The 21,132-nt window shown below is 32.0% G+C and overlaps 2 protein-coding genes across 2 annotated transcripts in view; both read right to left on the bottom strand.

Annotated features, from left to right (window-relative positions):
- Nucleotides 1-21,132, bottom strand: part of LOC134712067 (exportin-5-like) — a 41,434-nt gene that overhangs the window by 15,874 nt on the left and 4,428 nt on the right. Inside the window, exons 2-18 of the mRNA XM_063573208.1 lie at nt 20,131-20,252; nt 17,167-17,239; nt 15,940-16,077; nt 14,826-15,011; nt 13,597-13,809; nt 12,062-12,138; nt 11,585-11,684; nt 10,706-10,789; nt 9,815-9,940; nt 9,086-9,176; nt 8,594-8,716; nt 2,381-2,550; nt 1,921-2,016; nt 1,440-1,571; nt 697-803; nt 421-513; nt 47-146 (exon numbers count right to left, since the gene is read on the bottom strand). Of these exons, the coding sequence (XP_063429278.1) occupies nt 47-146; nt 421-513; nt 697-803; nt 1,440-1,571; nt 1,921-2,016; nt 2,381-2,550; nt 8,594-8,716; nt 9,086-9,176; nt 9,815-9,940; nt 10,706-10,789; nt 11,585-11,684; nt 12,062-12,138; nt 13,597-13,809; nt 14,826-15,011; nt 15,940-16,077; nt 17,167-17,239; nt 20,131-20,252 (2,031 nt within the window). The remainder of the gene's footprint in view (nt 1-46; nt 147-420; nt 514-696; nt 804-1,439; nt 1,572-1,920; nt 2,017-2,380; nt 2,551-8,593; nt 8,717-9,085; nt 9,177-9,814; nt 9,941-10,705; nt 10,790-11,584; nt 11,685-12,061; nt 12,139-13,596; nt 13,810-14,825; nt 15,012-15,939; nt 16,078-17,166; nt 17,240-20,130; nt 20,253-21,132) is intronic.
- Nucleotides 3,006-8,154, bottom strand: LOC134712066 (uncharacterized). Its single transcript, XM_063573207.1, has 2 exons — nt 6,516-8,154; nt 3,006-3,633 (listed from the first exon to the last, which is right to left on the bottom strand). Exon 1 carries the CDS (start codon nt 7,963-7,965, stop codon nt 6,520-6,522), a length of 1,446 nt encoding a protein of 481 aa, XP_063429277.1. The 5' UTR covers nt 7,966-8,154; the 3' UTR covers nt 3,006-3,633; nt 6,516-6,519.

Here is a 21,132-nt window from a genome sequence, read left to right as displayed (position 1 = left end):
TCATAAAATATGGTGCAAAAAATAGTTGAAAGTATAGAATACTGACATGTGACCTATTTATTCCACAGGTATCAGCAGAGCTAGGTTCTACAGGAGCACGGTCTACACCAATGTACGACATGAACTTTTCTGTCGACCAAAAAGCTCTGAAATAAATAAAAAACAAACTGTTACTTGAAAATACAGAGTCTTAGCATGAAATAATTGTAGAGCCATGGATATTTAATTCTTATTGATACTAAAAATATGAAGCAGATCATTTATTAACAAGTCTTTAAAACAGTTGAGTAAAAACAAACCAAAATTGGTGTTTTGTCATTAAATTTCATTCTTTTGATCAAGAAAGAGGAATAATAATTACTCTTTATTCATCTTTATTAGGAAAAATCATTATTTATCAAAGAATTTCTGAGAACTTACTCTTTAAAATCCTGAGATATCCATAAATCTTTGACAGGTTTCAACATCTCATCTATAAATGCACTTTGTTTCTCAAAATTACAGAATTTATTACTGTAAAACAAATAAAGAAAATAAGGTTAACATCAACCACAGTAAGGAAATTACAATTTATACAATCTATTGTATGTGTCCTACATTTAAGTAAAATAATGCTTGGTTGATTTAATTACGGTAATCAAAATTTAAATTTGTTTTTTTCCAAATCAACAATGTACAGAACTTATTTATACACACCTTACTAAGATCAAGGCTTCCATCAAAATACACTTTTCCATTTGAGATAACTGTTCTGAATCACTTCCAATCTCCCTGATATGAGTATATAATTGATCAAATACTGGCTGAAACAAATCACATTCAATCTTTTAAATGCATGCAATTGTTTTTACAAACCTGGATATTTCTTGCCTGTTTAGAAGCAAAAGTTTTCAAACAACCCTGAACCATGAAAATGAGGTACATGTATATCAATTACCTGTTGCAAGCTCTTCAAAAGCATGTGTAGTAAAAAATCATAATATTAAACAATTCAAACTACAGCAGAGAGTGAGGAACTTACAAGCACATCTAATAAGAAAATTTAAACTTAAACATTGCAAAGATTGATTCTTGATTTGATTTAAGGAACATCTGATTTCTAATTGTTCTGACAATAAGTTCATGATTGTAGAAGGTACTTTCTCTAAATTTTGTGCTATTTTCACATTTCCTGACGTCATGAAAAAAGACAACCTTCCCTGATGATGTCACACCAAAAGTACACAACTTTTACCAAATCTTTGAAAAGGAAGGATAAAAATCATAAGAGAAACAGATTCCACCACTGCAACTTGTGTATAACGATATTTCTCCACTCTCAGTTAAATTTTAATTATTTAAAAAGCTCGTAATACACTTGTTGCAGTTGTGGAATCTATATGCACACATCCCTTCTATACAAAGATTGCTAACAAAAACATGATTTTGATTTCACTTACAAATATGAGGTCTGTATACTGTTTGGAAATTTTAACTACAATTGAACATGCATGCTGGCGAACATTTTTTACAGCCCGGCTCCTAGTAGCTTTAGTTTGACCATCTTGTGAAAATGTAACTGCTGAAAAAATCTAGAACAGAAATAAAAACATTTTTCATATAAATCACAGTTTGTTTATAAGATGAGTGTGTAACATTTATTGCATATTATTCAGTAAACAGCTAAACAAAACAAAAATTCTGCTATCAACTGTTCCATAAAAGGTTTGTGTTAATTTTTGTCTAAAGCTAGATTATAACTTAAAATCATAATGAATGAAATCCATGTTTAAACTCTATTCAAAATTTTATGAAGATTGAATTTTAGACTACAGGATATATCCTGGCTTTTAGGTAAGAAAGATCTCTCTACTAATCTTTTTAAGTCCTGAATGAAATTAAATGTTGATGGCATTTCTTTGATGATTATGAATTACATACCTTTTTAAGAACTACAGGTAAGGTTTGAGGAGTCTGTGATAAATAGGGAAACAACGCTGATATACAAGACAATAAAGACGACAATACAAGTGGATCCTGGAAATACAGTAAGAATGAACTACAGTAAAACATGTATAAACTAAATGTTGCATTATCTTATAAAATTCCTTAATTAAACTCTTGTATCAGGAAAAAATAAACTGAACACATGGTCAGTACTTACAAAATCTTCTTTTGTAGCCTGAATACTTTAAAAACATTTTGATTTCTAATGTTTCTTTGATTACATGAGATTGATGGTTTATTTAAGAAGATATAAAAAAAATCATCTATAAATTCAATTTTTATAATTATCCATCTTCAAACTGAAGACTTCCTTAAATACAAACAGTTGTGGTAGTGAAAAAATATACAAACAACATATTCTGAGAAGAATTTCACGACCAAAAAGAAATCTCACATTTGCTTCAAAGCTGAGGACACTGTGAAGAAGATCAACGCCGAGATGAAGTTCTGGTTTGTTTTCTGCCTTTGATACAAACAGTCTGGACATGACACTTTCTAGACAACAAGATGCTGCATCCCACTCCAGGAATGAGGGAGAAGACAGTGTACAATGATTGGCTGCATCTACAAAAAATACAAAATAATTATCAACAACATAAACTGACATATTTTGTTAAAGTCATTGTTTTTATTTACATTAATGAAGGTTTCAAATCTTATAAAGTAGATAGTAAAATCATTGAAGATCCAAAGGTACATTTATATAAGTACAATTCAGAATAAAAAAGTAAAGATACTTACAGCTTTTACATTAATGCTAGCAAGACAAATCTTTGTTTGGCTTGCTTGCTTTGCTTGTATCAATGTTTGCTCAAGCATGGCAATTAAGATAGGCGGGGCTTCAGCTTGTATACATCATACTTAGAATTCATTGGGCATTACGTTTGAGGTTCAGGACACTAAATTTTAAAACATCACAGGATGACAAATATAAAGCGCAATCGTAGAAATAGAAGCCAAAAAATTCAAAAATTTGAACTCAAATTCAAATTTTATGAATAAATTATACTTACCTGACATATGTACTTTAGGATTTCAATCTCGTTGGTATTAGACTCGACCGGAAGTTCAAAACGCGCGGGAACCAGATGTTATGCTACATCCGGTTTCCCATGAACTTATCAGTTTTCTCACGGCGGCTTGAAAGACCCCGTTAAGAAAACTTAAAAACTTCCTGGGGAGGAAGGGTGGGTAGTACATATGTCAGGTAAGTATAATTTATTCATAAAATTTGAATTTGAGTTCAAATTTTTGAATTTTATATCATAAATTAAGGTACTTACCTGACATATGTACTTTAGGATTTCTATTGATTACAAAGCAATAATTTGTAGCAGGAAGTTTTGACAAAAAGTTTTCTTAAAATACTTCTTCTTCCAATAAATCACAAACTATAAACTCTAGTATATACAACTTATTATACATGGAAATACGTACACTTACTATGTAGTTCCTTAGTTTATATTTATTTCAACAACGTTGAAAAACATCTGATCATACAGATTGGCCGTTAAAAACCTGTGTTTTTTAAACACTCAGGCAAACTGTCATCTATGTGCATTTAAAATCCACCACCATTCCCACATAACGAAAAACATATATACACTCTCCCTCAGCGACTCGCCGAGGAAGAACTCATTCTTCATCCTACAAATTTAAAAAATTTACATTAACATCTTTTAAATAGAACTTGGTAAATGTTGTGGATTTTGCCCAATCTGCACTATCCAACACATTTTTCATACTAACTCCCTTAAAAAGGGCCCATGATGGTCCTATTGACCTTGTTGAATGACCTCTTACTTTGCCTATTTGCTTTTTATTCTGCTTGTAAGCCATCTTGATAGTTTTCACTATCCAATGTGATATTGTTTGAGCTGTTACTGGTTTATGAGGCTTGTTAATTGATAAAAACAATTTAAATTCTTGTTTTTCCCCATTTTGTCTCAGTTCATCTGTTCTTTTCAGATACATGTAAAGAGTTCTTTTTGGATCTAATAATTTGCTCTCTGGAAAAGCTGGTATGAAAATTTTTGAATTGTCATGATAAGCTCTATCTTGTTTAGCTAAACCATGTCTCAAAAAAGTAACTCCTTTTTCTTGAATATTGACAGAGCCTTCGCCTAGTTTTAAAGCTTGTAAGTCACTACACCTTCGAAAAGTTGTAATAGCTATTAAAAAGGCAGTTTTCCATGTAAGATGCTTAAGGCTAGCTAATCTCATCGGAGTAAAAGGAGGTTTCTTGAACATGTCCAAAACAAGTGGTAAATCCCATTCTGGCAGCAATTTGCGCTCAGGTGGTCTACTGTTAAACACCCCTCTTAAAAGTCTGATAATGTAAGGATGTTGTCCTACTGGTGTCTTATCAACAGGAGGCAACACAGAGGATAACATTGATCGGTATCCTGCAATTGTTCTATATTTTAACCCCTTATCAAATAAAGATGCTAAAAAATTTGCACACTCTTCTAAAGTTGCAACATATGGATCAATTTTCCATTGATTACACCAGCTACTGAATTGTCTAAATTTACATTTGTAGTCTTTGTGTGTACCAGATCTCCATGAGGCAGATAATAATTTTCTAGTGTTTTCTGAAAAGCCTTTTGCTTTAAATTGTTTGTCGATATTCGCCATGCAGTCAGGTTGAATATCTCTGGATTTGGATGAACTATTTTTAATCTTCTCTGACCTTGTTCTAGCAGATTTTCCCATTGAGGTAATAGTAGGGGTTGTGCTATCAACAGTTGTAGTAACTGTGGATACCACCATTGTTTTGGCCAAAAAGGTGCTATTAGAATCATCTCGCATTGATAATCTATCATGTGTTGTAACACTTTCGGAATTAGGGATAGAGGAGGGTAAGCATAAGCAAACATCCTGTCCCATCCGATTGCTAGGGCATCCTGTGTCAGTGCTGTTGGATCTTGATCCCAAGCACAAAACACTGGACACTTGTGATTCTGAGCCGAGGCAAACAGATCTATTGTTGGTGATCCCCATTCCAAGAAAATCTTGTTTATCACTGCTTTGTTCAGAGACCATTCTGTTGGTCTTACTTTGATCCTGCTCAGTTGATCTGCTAGAACATTTTTTACCCCCGCAATGTGGGCTGCTTTGATTACAATTTTGTGTCTCAAAACCATATTCCAGAGATTCCATGTCTGACTGCAAAGCTGAATCGATTTTGTTCCCCCCTGTTTGTTTATGTACTGTACTACCGTTGTATTGTCTGACCGAATTAGTACATGTTTGTTTTTCAAAACAGGCAGGAAATGTTTGACTGTTAGAAATACTGCTTCCAACTCCAGATTGTTTATGTGTTTGAGCAATCTCAATTGATTTGTTGACCACAGACCCTGAACAGTTTGAGTCCCTAAATGACCCCCCCAACCTGTCATCGAGGCATCTGTTGTGATTGTTACACTTGTTGACCCTTGATATAGAGACCGCCCTTTCATAGTGTTTGCTTGGCACAACCACCATGCTAGATGAGCTTTCAGCTCTTGTGTACAAGGAATTTGATATTCCAGACTCATTTTGGAGGGTCTCCAAACTTGTAACAAGTGCATTTGAATTGGTCTCATGAACAAACGACTGTTGGGAATCAATTCTAGGCAGGATGCTATTATGCCCAGCAGTTTCAAATAATGTCTTGCTGTTATTTGACCCCTCATTAACTGAATAATTGTTATTTTTAAGTTTTTGATTCTCTCTGGAGTTGGATACACTAGTCCTAGATCTAGTCTGAATAGTCCTCCTATGTATGTTATTGTTTGAGTAGGAATTAATTCTGACTTTTCTGTGTTTATTATAAAACCTAGAGAAGTAAGGAGACTGATGGTTGTGTCTCGATTTTTTACAAGTGCGGATTTTTGTTGATCGACTAAAAGCCAATCGTCTAGGTACACTGCTAATCTTATACCTAGTTTTCTCAGATGTGCTGCTACAACTGAGACTATCTTTGTAAATACCCGAGGTGAGCTTGTTGGACCGAAACATAGTACTTTGAACTGATACACTGTTTCGTCTATTGCAAACCTTAGATATTTTCGATGCTTTGGAAAGATTGGTACATGTAAATAAGCATCTTGTAAATCGAGAGAACAAGCCCAGTCTCCTTTCTTGACTAAATTTAAAACCTTGGTCATTGTATCCATTTTGAAGTGTTGTTTCTTGAGATACTGGTTCAGTGGTCGTAAATTTATTACGGGTCTTAATTTTCCGTTTTTCTTTTCTACTAAGAAAAGTGTGCTGTAGAAACCTGTCTGAACATGTGTTTTTTGCACAATTTCTACAGCGTCTTTTTCTAATAAACTTTTTACTTCTTGTTTTAGAATTTCCAAATTTGTGACATTTACAAATGTCTTTTTGATTCCTAAAAACGGAGGTTTTTGTAAAAATTCCAGTTTGTAACCATTTTGAATTATAGCCAAAACCCATTTGTCCTTTGTAATTTCTTCCCATTTTGGAAGAAAATGAAAAAGACGACCACCTACTGGTATCTCCGGAAACAACACTATTCTCACCTTGTCATTTTCTAAAGGACTTCCCTCCTCTAGCCGGAAAGGGAGTCTTCTTGTAACCAGTATCTGGTTTGGAGAATTTTCCATCCTCTGTCTTTTTGGTGAACTTTCTAGGTCCTGTGTTGGAAGACAGTTTTGGGATACGAAAATTCTCAGATGACTTGTCTTTGTTTTGATCTGATTTCTCTATTTTAGCCTTTTTAGCTTTACTAGAATCCTCTGTTGAAGGTGTTTTCCTTTTCCTGTCTTTTGGGAAAATATCAGGCAACAAATCATCAAGAGTTTTATCTTTGTCTTTTCTAGCTTTTAAAGCAGAAACTAAGTTATCCCCAAAAACACCTTCTCCAGTCAGAGGCAAATCTGAAATGTCTCTAGAATCATGAAGTAGAAACATGGATGTATCAGTCATACACATTTGACGTCTCAAAATATGGTGAAACGCACCTGCTCTACCAGCTTGATCCAACTCTTTCTTGGACATAGCAAAAATGTCCCTTACTTGTTGAATAGCTTTATCAATGTTAGGCGTCTCATCAGATAATAATTCTAATAAATTACCAAGACTCTGTTGCATATACATGCAAATGACAATACCCATGAAACTTGCTTGCTGTCCTCTATATGCTATTTTCTCAAGCATTTTGTAAGGTTGGGAGCATAAATTTTTTCCTTTAGAAAAAGATGCTTTACTGCCATGTCTTTTAACTAAACAATTTCCAATGAAATCATCTAAAGTTGGTACCTGAAGGAATTTTTCTGTTTCCTCATCAACAGGAAATAGTTCTTTAGTTTCTTCAGCAAATGCTGATACTAAATTAGGTTTGAGTGCACGCCAGTGACCCATTAGAACCTCTTTTTGAGAATCGTCCATTGTAATGCCAATTTTTTTCTCTGTTTTCTTGGCAATGGCATCCTCACCAAAAATATCAAATAAACATTTCTTTGCTTTACTTGACAACTGTTCATCATTAGAGCCTTCATTGTCAGACTCTGTCCCTGAACCCAAAACTTCGTTTTGACCTGGTTGCAAAGACATTACATCATCACGATCATCAGCTGATTCATTATCTGAATCTCTAGACCTAAGTGTCGGTCTTTGTGACTGACTTTTACTCGTCTGTCTTTGTGACAGACTTGAAGTTGAACTGGACTGTCTTTGTGACAGTGAATTATCAGACGTATTTATATTGTCACCATTTGCGGTACTTGTCTGTACATGTCTAGCTGTTAGTTCACCCTTTAACAAGTCAAACATGCTATCTAACTTACTATTTAAGTTTCCGAACTTTGTGTTCCACTTATCTTCTAACTCCGAATACTTGGACCTCGACTTCCTCTTTTTCTTCGTAACTACAGACGAAGATGAAGGTGGCTTCTGCCCTTCACGAGAGGAATCCTCCAAAGTATCTTCTTCCACCGGAGAAATATCTCCGTTTCTATTTTCTTCTGCCATCTCAAACGGCAGAAATTACGAGCACGTAATACACGACTATCTTTCAAGCCGCCGAGAAAGAAAACTGATAAGTTCATGGGAAACCGGATGTAGCATAACATCTGGTTCCCGCGCGTTTTGAACTTCCGGTCGAGTCTAATACCAACGAGATTGAAATCCTAAAGTACATATGTCAGGTAAGTACCTTAATTTATGATATAAAATTGTATTTTTTTTTCTCGAAGACATGCATTTTCATCATCCAACTTAAAAGACTGTCGTCAAGTACTTTTAGTAAACCAAAATAGCTATTCGAACACACCTACTCTTATTTTGTGATTCATTACATAGGTATTCCATTTGACCCATATATTTCATCTTTTAGTACTGTGATTTTTTTTATGTTATACAGTCAACCTGTAGCTTTGCTATATAAAAATGATATAATCCTGTGATGTTTTAAAATTTAGTGTCCTTAAACTTAAACATTACATCCAATAAAATTTAAGTATGATGTATACAAGCTGAAGCCCCGCCTATCTTAATTGCCATGCTTGAGCAAACATTAAATCAAGCAAAGCAAGCAAGCCAAACAAAGATTTGTCTTGCTAGCATTAATGTAAAAGCTGTAATAAAGATAAATATATACCATTCCCACTATCTATCCTCTTAGACAGAACACTCTGTAACCACTGGTTAGCGAACTGGAAAGCAATGCCAGGATTTAATATTGTAGACAGACGTAAAACATTGCTCCATTCAGATCTGTATTCTGCAAATATATTATAATTATAATATAATGAAATTAAGAAGTGGAGAATGTGTCCATGGGACACAGATGATACCCCTGCTTGCATATGATGTTATAAAGGGACATAAAAAGCGAATTGTAAAAGTGATGTCATTTTCAAATTCAAACTTTATCTGTGTTCTTTTTTGTAATAAGCATTGTGCATAAGTATAATATCATTTGGTTCAGGTTAACTAAAGTTCGAAAACAAACAAAAAAAATCAGATTTTTTTTCATTTGTATGGGGGCATTTCTTTAGAACAGTATAAGTGATGCCACCCTATGTAACACTTGATCAGTGTTTTGTGGTAATAAGCATTGTGTATAAGAATAAATAGATTAATATCTTACTGGCAAAAAACACATTGAATTCTTCATCACAGTCAAATTCTAATCTAGAGTAATCACAGCTTGGTGAGTTGTTCTGGGAAGGAAATCCTACCTAAATAAAATTTCAAATTACAGAAAAGATATAATCAGTAAATTAAGTAACCACAAATTGATCTTTAATTCACTACAATTTATTTGAACAGCTGTTCCACATACATGTATATTGCCTATGTCATGAAAGGAGATTTGGCAAACATTAAAATCAAACATATTTTTTTAAACTAAGCAGGTCAGCAATTTCATTTTTTCAAACAATAACAATCACAAATATTTCCATGATTTTCCTTAAAAATACACATGGGGACCTGGGAAAGTACTTTAAAATCTTATCTATGTGTTGGAGTTATAGTACAAAAAATACTGTGAAAGTGTTAGAGGAATTCAAAAATTGCCTTTAAAGGTGGTCACTTGATTTTCAAAGTGTCTTCCCTGTGTACCCTCAATGTTGTCAGTACTATTTTGGAGGCAAACAAGTATTTATTTAACCAATACTATTTTTCATTTTTTTATGTATTTCATTGTATCTGCTCTTGTCTTGTGTATCCTTTCATCTTCAGATTCTAAGACTCTGATCTTAAAACATCAAAGAGAATACATGCTTCTGCCAGTATATCATATACAGACTCTCATCTTAACAAAATAAAACTATAACATAAATATCTTAGCTAAAATTCCCTGTACATGTATTACCTTGTAAAGTGTTTTTGAAGCTGTTTCAAATAGCCGGGGAATGAAAGACAATAGAATTTCATCTCGGGATATCACATTATGTTGTAGTAAGGAACACCATAATGACAATGTATAGCTACTGATCATCTGAAAAATAAAAGTAGAATCAGGACTAAAACTGTGAAAGAGATTTCTAACGATAAAAATTTGACTGTATATTGTTCTACATACATGTATGTTTTCTGATCTATGAGGCATTTTTTTTTAACATTAACAGCTATTTCCAAATTTGCCTTGTTTTTGGAAACATTGTCCAGATGCACTGTCCAAGATTTGGGTCATTATGTCTTATACCTTGATACTTGTTTGATTAACACTTATTTTCAAGAAAGAAAGATTATAAAAAAATGCATAAAAAAGAAATGCTTGCATAAAATCTTGAACTTATCCAAATTTGTGGTAAATTTCTCTAAATTTCTAAGACTCAAAAAGATTTGATTTCTTGAAAAAGTACCTTCAATAAAAAATAACTGCTTTTTGTGCAATATAGTGCACTTTGATTTTCAGCACCAAAAATATGGCATTTATGAAAAATTACAAAACAGGACAGCAAGATCCATGAACTTTCTAATGAAAAACTATGAACCCAGAACTTTCATGTCCAGTAATTTAACAAGATAAAATATGTGTTTTTATCTACATTTAAATATTAAATTTGCTCACCTGGCCTGGATGTTGTGTAAAGGCTAAAACAGCTTCCAAATATTTATTAAATGTATCTGGCTGTTTAACATCCACAACAGGACCCTTCAATAAAATGAAATTTAAACTATTTTAAGAAATAAAAAGATTCTTACACTTTCACCTGCATTATGTACCTTCAAAGACAATTTCAATAGCACATAAATTCACCTGGCCTGGATGTTGTGTAAAGGCTAAAACAGCTTCCAAATATTTATTAAATGTATCTGGCTGTTTAACATCCACAACAGGACCCTTCAATAAAATGAAATTTAAACTATTTTAAGAAATAAAAAGATTCTTACACTTTCACCTGCATTATGTACCTTCAAAGACAATTTCAATAGCACATAAATTCAGTACAAATGACATTTTCAATTTAAATCAAATTCAAAGTGTATGTTGGGTTCAATTCAGGATGTCTAACTATATACAACATTACCTTAAAACAAAAGCCAGACACAAGACTTTCAATGTTAATAAAAAAAAAAATCAACTTAAATTTAACATTTAAAAAAAAAAGTGTTTGTCAAAAGTGGAGCAGTTTCTGAGATATTCATTAATATTGGCAAAATTGAACCTGGAAGGGATTGGAAAAAATAAAACTTGCATTTCTAATTTTGATACCATGAACAGTATGCATCATATTCATTTTGAAAATATTAACATTAAATGAAGAAGACAGTGAATGACATGTGATATCAATTTAGTACATTTTAAGCAAATGGAACTTTAAGTTTAATAAACTAGGTAAAATAACAAAACAAATGAACTTCAAGTAAAATTCAAATCGAAAAGTCCTTTTTCAAATGACAATATCAAAAGCTCAAGAAAGCCACTGTTATATTCCTGACTTGGTACATGCATTTTCTTATTTAGAAAATGGTGGATTAAACCTGGTTATATGGCTAGCTAAACCTCTCACTTGTATGACAGTCTCATACAGTTTCAATATATATAAAAAAAATAATGTGTGAACAAAGTATTTGAATTTTCTACAAATAAATTCCTCAGAACATGTAATATAGCACTGGTTTACAGAAACCTTACCCACATTGCACAGAGTTGTTTGCCAAGTTCAATTATAACTTGACATAATCTCTTCAGAAATAAATAATAATGCTCCTCTTTGGATGTGTGGTCAGCTTCACTAAAATAGAAAATAAAAATATTATGAAATCGCTGTGAGCCATTTTTGTATTTCGTTTATTGTTTTGTCATAAATCAGGCCTTCTTCATCTTGTTAAATTAGTTGGCAATCAAGTTGGCAGTGGTGGTACCTAATAACCATTAAATTCACATTTTCATCATCAGTAAACCTATTTTGCCAATAACTAAATCTGAAAATATTCAGCATGAAAGCACTTTAAATCTCTTCTTTAGTTTCTGTTTTGATGAAAATGAGTCACTTTCTATTATGAGTTACTAGTTAAAAAAAATTCACTGCAAAATGATTTTTAACTTTACAATGTTGATGATTACCTACACATACAGTGTGCCACACTAGTGATGTGGTATTTTACTTACATTGCAGAATTCCATATCAGTGACATTGCATTTTCACTAAACAGTATTAATAATGGCTTTCTCTCTTCAACTTTTCCCTAAAAATAGCAAATTAAGAGGAGACTATAAAACTAACAACAAAATTTGATGTGATTTAGATATGTGAGATGGTATAATAGAACCTGCATGCATGTACTATTTGTATGGTTCTATTTATTTATTGAAGATAAAATAGTATAGAGTATTTACAAATTTATAAGTTTAACATTGAACTTGAATTGTGTAATTGCTATAACATGCACATAAAATAGCTGGAAATTAGAAATGCAATCAGTTCAACAGTATTCCTTTAATTTCCTTGTGAGTTCATTCTACATTCTTGGGTTCAACATACTCAGCCTAGGGCATACATGAGTACAGAAGCTCCACTGAACAATCAGATCGTCAACCCTAAGATTTCCAGGGTAGAAAGTGTATAACAACTGATCATAACTCTTAAAATCTTGAAAGTAAACTCTGTAGGTCTAAAACTTTCAGAATTCTAGCAAAACATGTGATTCATTTTTAATTTATCAGAACAATACATGTACCTTTTTTCAGTTTGTACTATAGTGTTATTAAGGATGTACTTAGGTGAGGTCAGGTGAAAATAAATAAATTAAGAAGTTAAAATTGATACTTTAAGCCGATAGAGCATTAATTAAGGATAAAAATAAGCTAAAAATATTGATAGGTCATGGACCTCCTTTTCGAGATATTTGAGATTTAAAATATGGCGGGAAAAGGCTAACTCGAACTTTTACCATATATTTGCATTAGTATTATTGGGTCCCAAAACAAAAGAAATAAAATCAAGAATCTTCTAAAATTTTCGTAAAAGACATTTCATGAGCTATTAAGTCTTATATGAAAAAATAAATGGGTGTTATGGGGCAAAATATTTTACATTGTATTCTATGGAAAAACACCAAGGAGTCCGAACATTTGCCACAAATTTCAAAACCTCACCTAAGTACATCCTTAACTAGCTGTTTCTGTATTTGCAATGGTATAGATTCAAGGTTTGCTGTATTGACCTTGAGACCTGTAGGGTCCAGGGCCAATACAGCTGACTGAGTATCTATATCAGTGCAAATACAGAAACAGCCAGTTTATAACACTTTTATTAAATAATCCAACTTTTTCAATACAGACTTGTTCAGAATGCTGTATTACATACATTACATGTGAATATATAGGGCCAATATTTCCAATATGGACTGGCAATGCATCCTTTTTCAGTATTGGACCGGCCAAAAAGCAATACAGATCATGTGATTTATTTGACAAGGACGATGTCACCAGTATGACACATGCTGTACATGCTGTTTTGGTAGTATTAGGGCTGTTTTAATCATATTATTTAATAATTAAACATATTATACTGAATAGAAAACCATGATGGCATGGTAAAAAAGACAGTGTGATGTAAGATTTAATTTATAAAAGTATTTATTAAAGGGATTCTAATACTGTGATTAAGTCTTTTTTTTTGTAATGTCTTGTATTTGACTTACTTTTCTAGTAACTATCAGCAGCAAGCATTCTGCAGCACTCAGTTGTAGATGTTTGTTACTTAGCATTAAGCACAACCTATGAAGTAAGTCTTTACTGAAGATATGACTCATATTCACCCAGTCTAGGTAACCAGTCAATGTAGATAACACAGCTCGACTGACCTCTAGGTTATTATGATATTGTGTCCACTGTGCACCATCACTAACTATGGGCTGAAAAAGAGTCATGTATACAGATTTTACTGTACATAGGAATGTTGCTGTAATACAAAGTAAACAAGCTGTGAAACTCTTCATCAGTATGACATTATACAATTATTGAATTTTTATGAGTTTACCACTTATAGATTATTACATGGCATTTTCTATACTGGCCTGGGTATCAGCCCTAGACTCCCATATCAATTTCCATTGTTTTGGACGTTGTAAGTAAATCATGTCTTGATGTACACTTTTAAAAACAATTACACAGTATGCAAAAGAAAAAAAACCAAATATACACTCTTATATAGTAATCATTATTTAGATTAATTTTAAGCTACATTTTCATATTTTCATAGTTTTTATTTTCATAGGATATTGGCCATATTTACAGACCACCATAATTTTGCGCTAAGATGTGAATCTCACACATATGTATTTTTATTTACATATTTTGTTTGTAAGGGTATGGTCAATCATTATTAGAAAGAAACAGACCTTGGATTGTATTTAAACATGGTAACAAGTTAACTATTATTCTTTTTAAACTTTCAAGATGGGGGGAGAGGCAGGACTTTTTATTGGATGTCAGGATCAGTGATTTAAGCTCAGGATTTCAAGGTTCACACTTTTGGGATCCTGGATTTCTTTGTTTCAATTTCTGGATGTCAGGATTTGATTTGTTTCAAATTCAGGACCTCAGGATTTCATATTTATAAGCCCACGATTTCGGGATCAGGACCTCTCAGTCTCCAAACCCCCTTCTTTCAACTAAAATCTCAATAATGTAAAACAAACAGAAGATAGAAAAGTGTTAATCTGATCATAATTTGCATATTTCAAATCAAAATTTTTTTTTTTTAAATAATTTCTTTTGGGTCAAATTTACGCTTTCCCAGTCTTACTCCTTTTCCTGGATAATGTTTTTTTTTTTCGTTTTTCCACAAGATATTAAAATTTGATTTGAAATCATGACTGCATGATTCTGTATAAATCATAAAAATTCACAGCTATATAGTTTCACATACCTCAGTTTTGTACAAGTCAATTCTATAATTTTCTAATAAAGTAAGGAAAAATTCAAATAAATCCTCCATTTTTGCTGTAAGTCCTTGTAAAACTTCTCTTCTACGTGTAGTAGGGAGATTCATAAAGCTGACAACATCTTCTACCAAGCGTAGATATATCTTTAGTACTAATTCAGTCTGTGTTGCCTGTTACAGATCAAAAACAATGGTAAATGATTAAGTTGTGGTTTGTTATTATTTTAAATATAAATTATCTATTACAGACTTTGAGAACACTGTACCTCTCAACTGGCATCTAAACAAGAATAAAGCCGTCTTTGTACCATCAAGTTTAAACAGAGTCCTCCAGAGTCAAACATCTTAATAAGAAGTAATATTGAAGCCCTATATACATTTGAGATGATTTGTTTCAAATTTCAGTTTCTTATGCATGTTCATATGACAGTTGTTTTCTATTCATTTGATGTGTATGAGCTTTTGATTTTGGCATTTCCAGGGACTTTCAGTTTTGAATTTTCTTTGGAGTTCATTACTTTTCACCAAACATTTGCATTCTTAATACACTTCAAAACCTATAAAATATCATCCATAGTTATGAAGGATAAGAATAATGCTAATAATAGTGTGGACAAGACCATTTCTTGGCCCACTCAGGTTATCAATTGACTGTGTCAGATTAGATGAATGTTTGTCTGTAAAGCTTTCTTGTCATATTGAAGTGTTATAAACATTTGAACTGTGTGGTTGCTAAAGGTTCTGAACACCTAAATCAAATAAAACAAATAATTAGCAGAGGACTAAACCTTGTGTGTTGATTTAAATGTTGAATTCTTAAACTTATTATTTTTCTTCTCATGCATTTGCATGTACTTTACTCTTTTATTCTATTTAAATCCCCACTGGAAGGCATCTGACAGACTGAGTGAGCGTAAAATCACTGTTATCGATAACCAATGACAAACAAATTAAAAGTAAATGATGCAGTATTATAACCACCATATATATTGCTGTTGTCAACGCTGTTATAAACATGATAATTCACACCTTAACAACATATAAAATTCTATATCATCTACCATGACTACTGGATATTACTATTACCATCATTACATACCCCATGCTGACAAAGGTTGTATAAATCTGCTAACAATGTTGGCCACAACTGCGGCCACTCTCTCTTAATGATTTCTACAATTATTCTGGATATCACATCCTTTATGTATATTTTTTCATGAATAATACCTAATGTGCCCTGAAAAAAACAACAACTTTTGAGCATAAATATAGATTATTATTCCATTTTAATGAATTTAAGGTCACATACTATAAAATTAAAAGGGAGTCAATAGCTACTTGAAGGAAACTGATTGTTTCTAGATTTGTTATAATATGACGCAATAATATATGTAAAGGAATAAAAAATTGGAAAAAATTAACAAAGATTATATCAGAAATTAACAATTTTAATTGAAATGGTTAAGTTCAGATAAGATATGAAGCAGACTTAACTATATTTTTGGAATCCTTTAATTAAAGTTCAATAGGATAGATATGGTCAACAGTAAATAAATACAAGATGCATAACAACACAATCACATGCAAAAATGGAAGTTTGGCTGAAATAAACCTAAATGTTTTTTGTGAGGAAAATTGGAATGCAAATATTTCACTATTACAAGATTTTTACATCTAAATTCTATTTGAATCTCTGAACTACTAAATGAAGAATCTACACTTTCAAGATTATTGATCATTATTCATAAAAGAAGTGATATCAAAGTTGAAAACCATTCAGTAATTAATTAGGTGTAGTTTTAAAGAAATGGGGAATGTATCCATGGGACACATATGATGCCCCCACTTGCACATAACGTTATAAAGAGACATTACTAAAGAACCGTAAAAGCGACACTACACGTACTTGATCTTTGTTTTGTGGTAATGAGAATTGTGTATAAATTTGAACATTTGGTTGAGGCATACTAAAGTAACAGAATGGAAACGAAAAATTCAGCAAAATTTCCATTTGTAAAAGGGCATAACTCTAGACAAGTAAAAGTGACTCCCTAAAAATCCAAACCTGATCTTTGTTTTGTGGTTATATAAGCATTGTGTATATAAGTTTCATAAAATTTGGTTGCGGTGAACTAAAATTAGAGAATTGAAGCCATTTTTGGGACGTACATAAGGACAATACAAGGGTAAAACTTCATGCCCCATCCACTATGGCGGGGGTATAGTAAAATCCTGAACTTTTTTTTTTAAATGTGAACATATGCTTTATATTTCCTGTTGCTAGCTGATGAAATAAATTAAGGGAAAAAAATCAACAAAAAACAACCTTTTCTATTATTTCTAAAGAACTCTTCTTTAATTGTTCTTTTTCTTCTTCTGTGAAAGAATTCCATCTGAATCTGAAAAATCCAAATATCAGGTGTAACACCACTAATTCGGCCCCGGCCAGAAAGCACATACCAGAAAGAAGTACATATTTTACGCAAAATAGTTCCTACGCATGAGTGTAACTTTCAAAATATGTAGGATATTTAGGTATTTTTGGCATCAAATGAAAGCTGAAGGACTGGTGGTCATTGTAGAACACTTTTGGACTTTTAATTTTAAATATTTAAAAAACTGCAGCAAATTTTAAAAAGAGGGTACATTTGGTCTGTTTGTCAGATCTGAAGTACCTGTTTTGGTACATCTGAAGTTCTGGGAACCAGTTCTTTCTTATATGCCATGTAAGATATGTTGATTTTTTTCAGTAGAAGACACCATAAAGTGTTGCTTTGACATGCAATGATTGCCACTTTATTTGAACTTAAAATGAAAGAGGTGTGCCTGGTTGAAATGAAGGAATTTAACATAGAAAGTAATGGGATCATGAATTAGTGGTGTACTTCCATCAACTGTTAACAAGGTTTGATTAATAGCTCAACAACATCTGACTATGTTTCACAATTTCAGACATACATAACATTTAAAAGTAAACAAATTTTTAAAATTCTATCTTCAATTCATACAGTTATAATTTTATATAGTCAAATCAAATAAGTCATACAATTTTACACTTGTCTTCAGGTCACATAATTGTATAAATTTGTATTCTCTTTTTGTTATACATTTGTAGTTCTCCTTCAAATCTTTTATTACTTTTTTACTTAAAAACTTAGTTACCATTATAAAATTGCTACATATATACAGTACTGTAACACCAACATCACATTTCTGAATATGATATATTATTTTTTTTTAGTTTTGCCAAAGTCAGCATACTAGCCTAAAGTAAATTCACACTTTTTTAACCTTTAAATTCATAGTTCACCTATACTCTTTAAATAAAAAATAAATGGATATACCACAAATTATATAAATGAATCCACAAATTTTGTTAATCTTATATGTCTTTATATTTAGTAACCAGATGCTCCGCAGGGCGTAGCTTTATACGACCGCAGAGGTTGAACCCTGAACGGTTGGGGCAAGTATGGACACAACATTCAAGCTGGATTCCGCTCTAAATTTGGATTGTGATTAAATAGTTGACACAGCATAGGTTTCTGACACAGAATGAATGTATTCAAATGAACTTAAAATTTTTGTTTTCTCTTAGAGCAATTCACTATGCTGTTGAATATTAATCCTCTCAAAAAAATGTTTGAAGAAATTTTCTTTTTATTTATGAAATTTCAAATGAGAAAAATTGAACCCAATTTTTTAATCACATCCCCCTTTCCCTTATTCCAAAACTTATTTCAATTAAAATATTCTAATGGAGTTTGCAACAATTACTACTCATTTAAATACATCATAAAATATTAAGATGTAAAAAAACTGCTTGTTATATAAAAGATTATTTAAATTTATCAGTTGGTAGTAAAAAGTGAATATACATTGTATATTGTATATAACAAAGATTTAAGTTGATTCTGGACAAAGAAAGATAACTCCAATTAAAAAAAATTCTTGCAGATATTTCTTGCTTACTATACTGGACAAAGAAAGATAACTCTTAATTAAAAAAAATTTTGCAATTTCACAATATTGTGAAATTTGATATTTCTTGCCATTGCACAATACTGTGCAATTGAAAAGACTTGCTATTGCACAATACTTAATATAATAATTTTAGATCCTGATTTGGACCAACTTGAAAACTGGGCCCATAATCAAAAATCTAAGTACATGTTTAGTTTCAGCATATCAAAGAGGCCCAAGAATTTAATTTTTGTTAAAATCAAACTTAGTTTAATTTTGGACCCTTTGCACTTTAATTTAGACCAATTTTAAAACTGGACCAAAAATTAAGAATCTACATACACAGTTAGATTTGGCATATCAAAGAACCCCAATTATTCAATTTTTGATGAAATCAAACAATGTTTAATTTTGGACCTCGATTTGGGCCAACTTGAAAACTGGGCCAATAATCAAAAATCTAAGTACATTTTTAGATTCAGCATATCAAAGAACCCCAAGGTTTCAATTTTTGTTAAAATCAAACTAAGTTTAATTTTGGACCCTTTGGACCTTAATGTACATGTAGACCAATTTGAAAACGGGACCGAAAATTAAAAACCTATATACACAGTTAGATTCGGCATATTAAAGAACCCAAATTATTCAATTTTGATGAAATCAAACAAAGTTTAATTTTGGACCCTCTGGGCCCCTTTTTCCTTAACTGTTGGGACCAAAACTCCCAAAATCAATACCAACCTTCCTTTTGTGGTCATAAACATTGTGTTTAAATTTCATTGATTTCTATTTACTTTAACTAAAGTAATTGTGCGAAAACCAAGAATAATGCTTATTTGGGCCCTTTTTTGGCCCCTAATTCCTAAACTGTTGAAACCAAAACTCCCAAAATCAATCCCAACCTTTCTTTTGTGGTCATAAACCTTGTGTCAAAATTTCATAGATTTCTATTAACTTAAACTAAAGTTATAGTGCGAAAACCAAGAAAATGCTTATTTGGGCCCTTTTTGGCCCCTAATTCCTAAAATGTTGGGACCAAAACTCCCAAAATCAATACCAGCCTTCCTTTTATGGTCATAAACCTTGTGTTAAAATTTCATAGATTTCTATTCACTTTTACTTAAGTTAGAGTGCGAAAACTAAAAGTATTCGGACGACGACGACGACGACGACGACGACGACGACGACGCCAACGTGATAGCAATATACGACGAAAATTTTTTCAAAATTTGCGGTCGTATAAAAAACGTAAGAATTTGAAACCTGGAATATGTCAGATGTTATTGTTTTGCATGTAAACCTCCCAGGCTAAATGCAGATTGCTTACTTGATAGAATGTTCTAATAACTGAAGTCCAAAATGTCGAGCAACTGGATTCTCATAATATTGTGACAACTTCAATCCACATTGCACACAATATGGAGAGGATTCTTTAAATTCTTCCAGTATCTGAAAAAAAAAATATATCAGCATTCAATATCAGGTCTAATAAAACAGCTCACACCATCCATTTTTTTACATAAAATGTGGCATGTGTGAAGGATGAAAATTTCATTAACTGACATTTACTGTTGTTGTAAAATCTTTTTACAAAACTGTGAATAATTATTTTTACAAACACATTTAAAATAATTATATATAAGCTGAACATATTGTTAAGCGTTTACTTTACTACATTGGCTAAAGGTATAGGGGAGGGTTGAGATCTTATAAACATGTTTAACCCCGTTGCATTTTGCATCTGTCCCAAGTAAGGAGCCTCTGGCCTTTGTAAGTCTAGTATTACTTTTAATTTTAGTTTCTTGTGTACAATTTGGAGTTTAGTGTGGCGTTCATTATTACTGAACTAGTATATATATTTGTTTAGGGGCCAGCTGAAGGACGCCTCCATGTGCAGGAATTTCTCGTTGCATTGAAGACCTGTTGGTGACCTTCTGTTGTTGTCTGTTCTATGATCAGGTTGTTGTCTCTTTGACACCTTCCCCATTTCCATTCTCAATTTTATGAAAACAGACTGCTCTTAGAGCATAAAATATTGTCCTTTATTTCTAACGTAATTTCCTATTTTTTTAAACTATTATTACATTGAAGTTTCCCATTATATACCATTTATTTTTTACTGACTTATGAGAGGTCTCAGATATTTGCCAAAAATAGAAAAACTTTTTATTAGACTAGCCATTTGATTGACAATGATTGAGATTTGAATTTTAATCATTACACAAAAAAAATATTCTTATACAGGTAAAAACCATTATTGTCTAATTTTGTAACCTTTAACATGAAATCTAACAGAAAAGATCTAAAAGCTATATGGATTGTTGAAAAA

The sequence above is a fragment of the Mytilus trossulus genome, chromosome 3, assembly GCF_036588685.1.
Source record: "Mytilus trossulus isolate FHL-02 chromosome 3, PNRI_Mtr1.1.1.hap1, whole genome shotgun sequence".
In the NCBI taxonomy this organism is placed as follows: domain Eukaryota; kingdom Metazoa; phylum Mollusca; class Bivalvia; order Mytilida; family Mytilidae; genus Mytilus; species Mytilus trossulus.
This window is presented reverse-complemented; position numbering and strand designations above follow the sequence as displayed.

Coding starts and splice junctions, on each gene's coding strand:
- LOC134712066 (XM_063573207.1), bottom strand. CDS start 7,965: ATGGCAGAAGAAAATAGAAACGGAGATATTTCTCCGGTGGAAGAAGAT.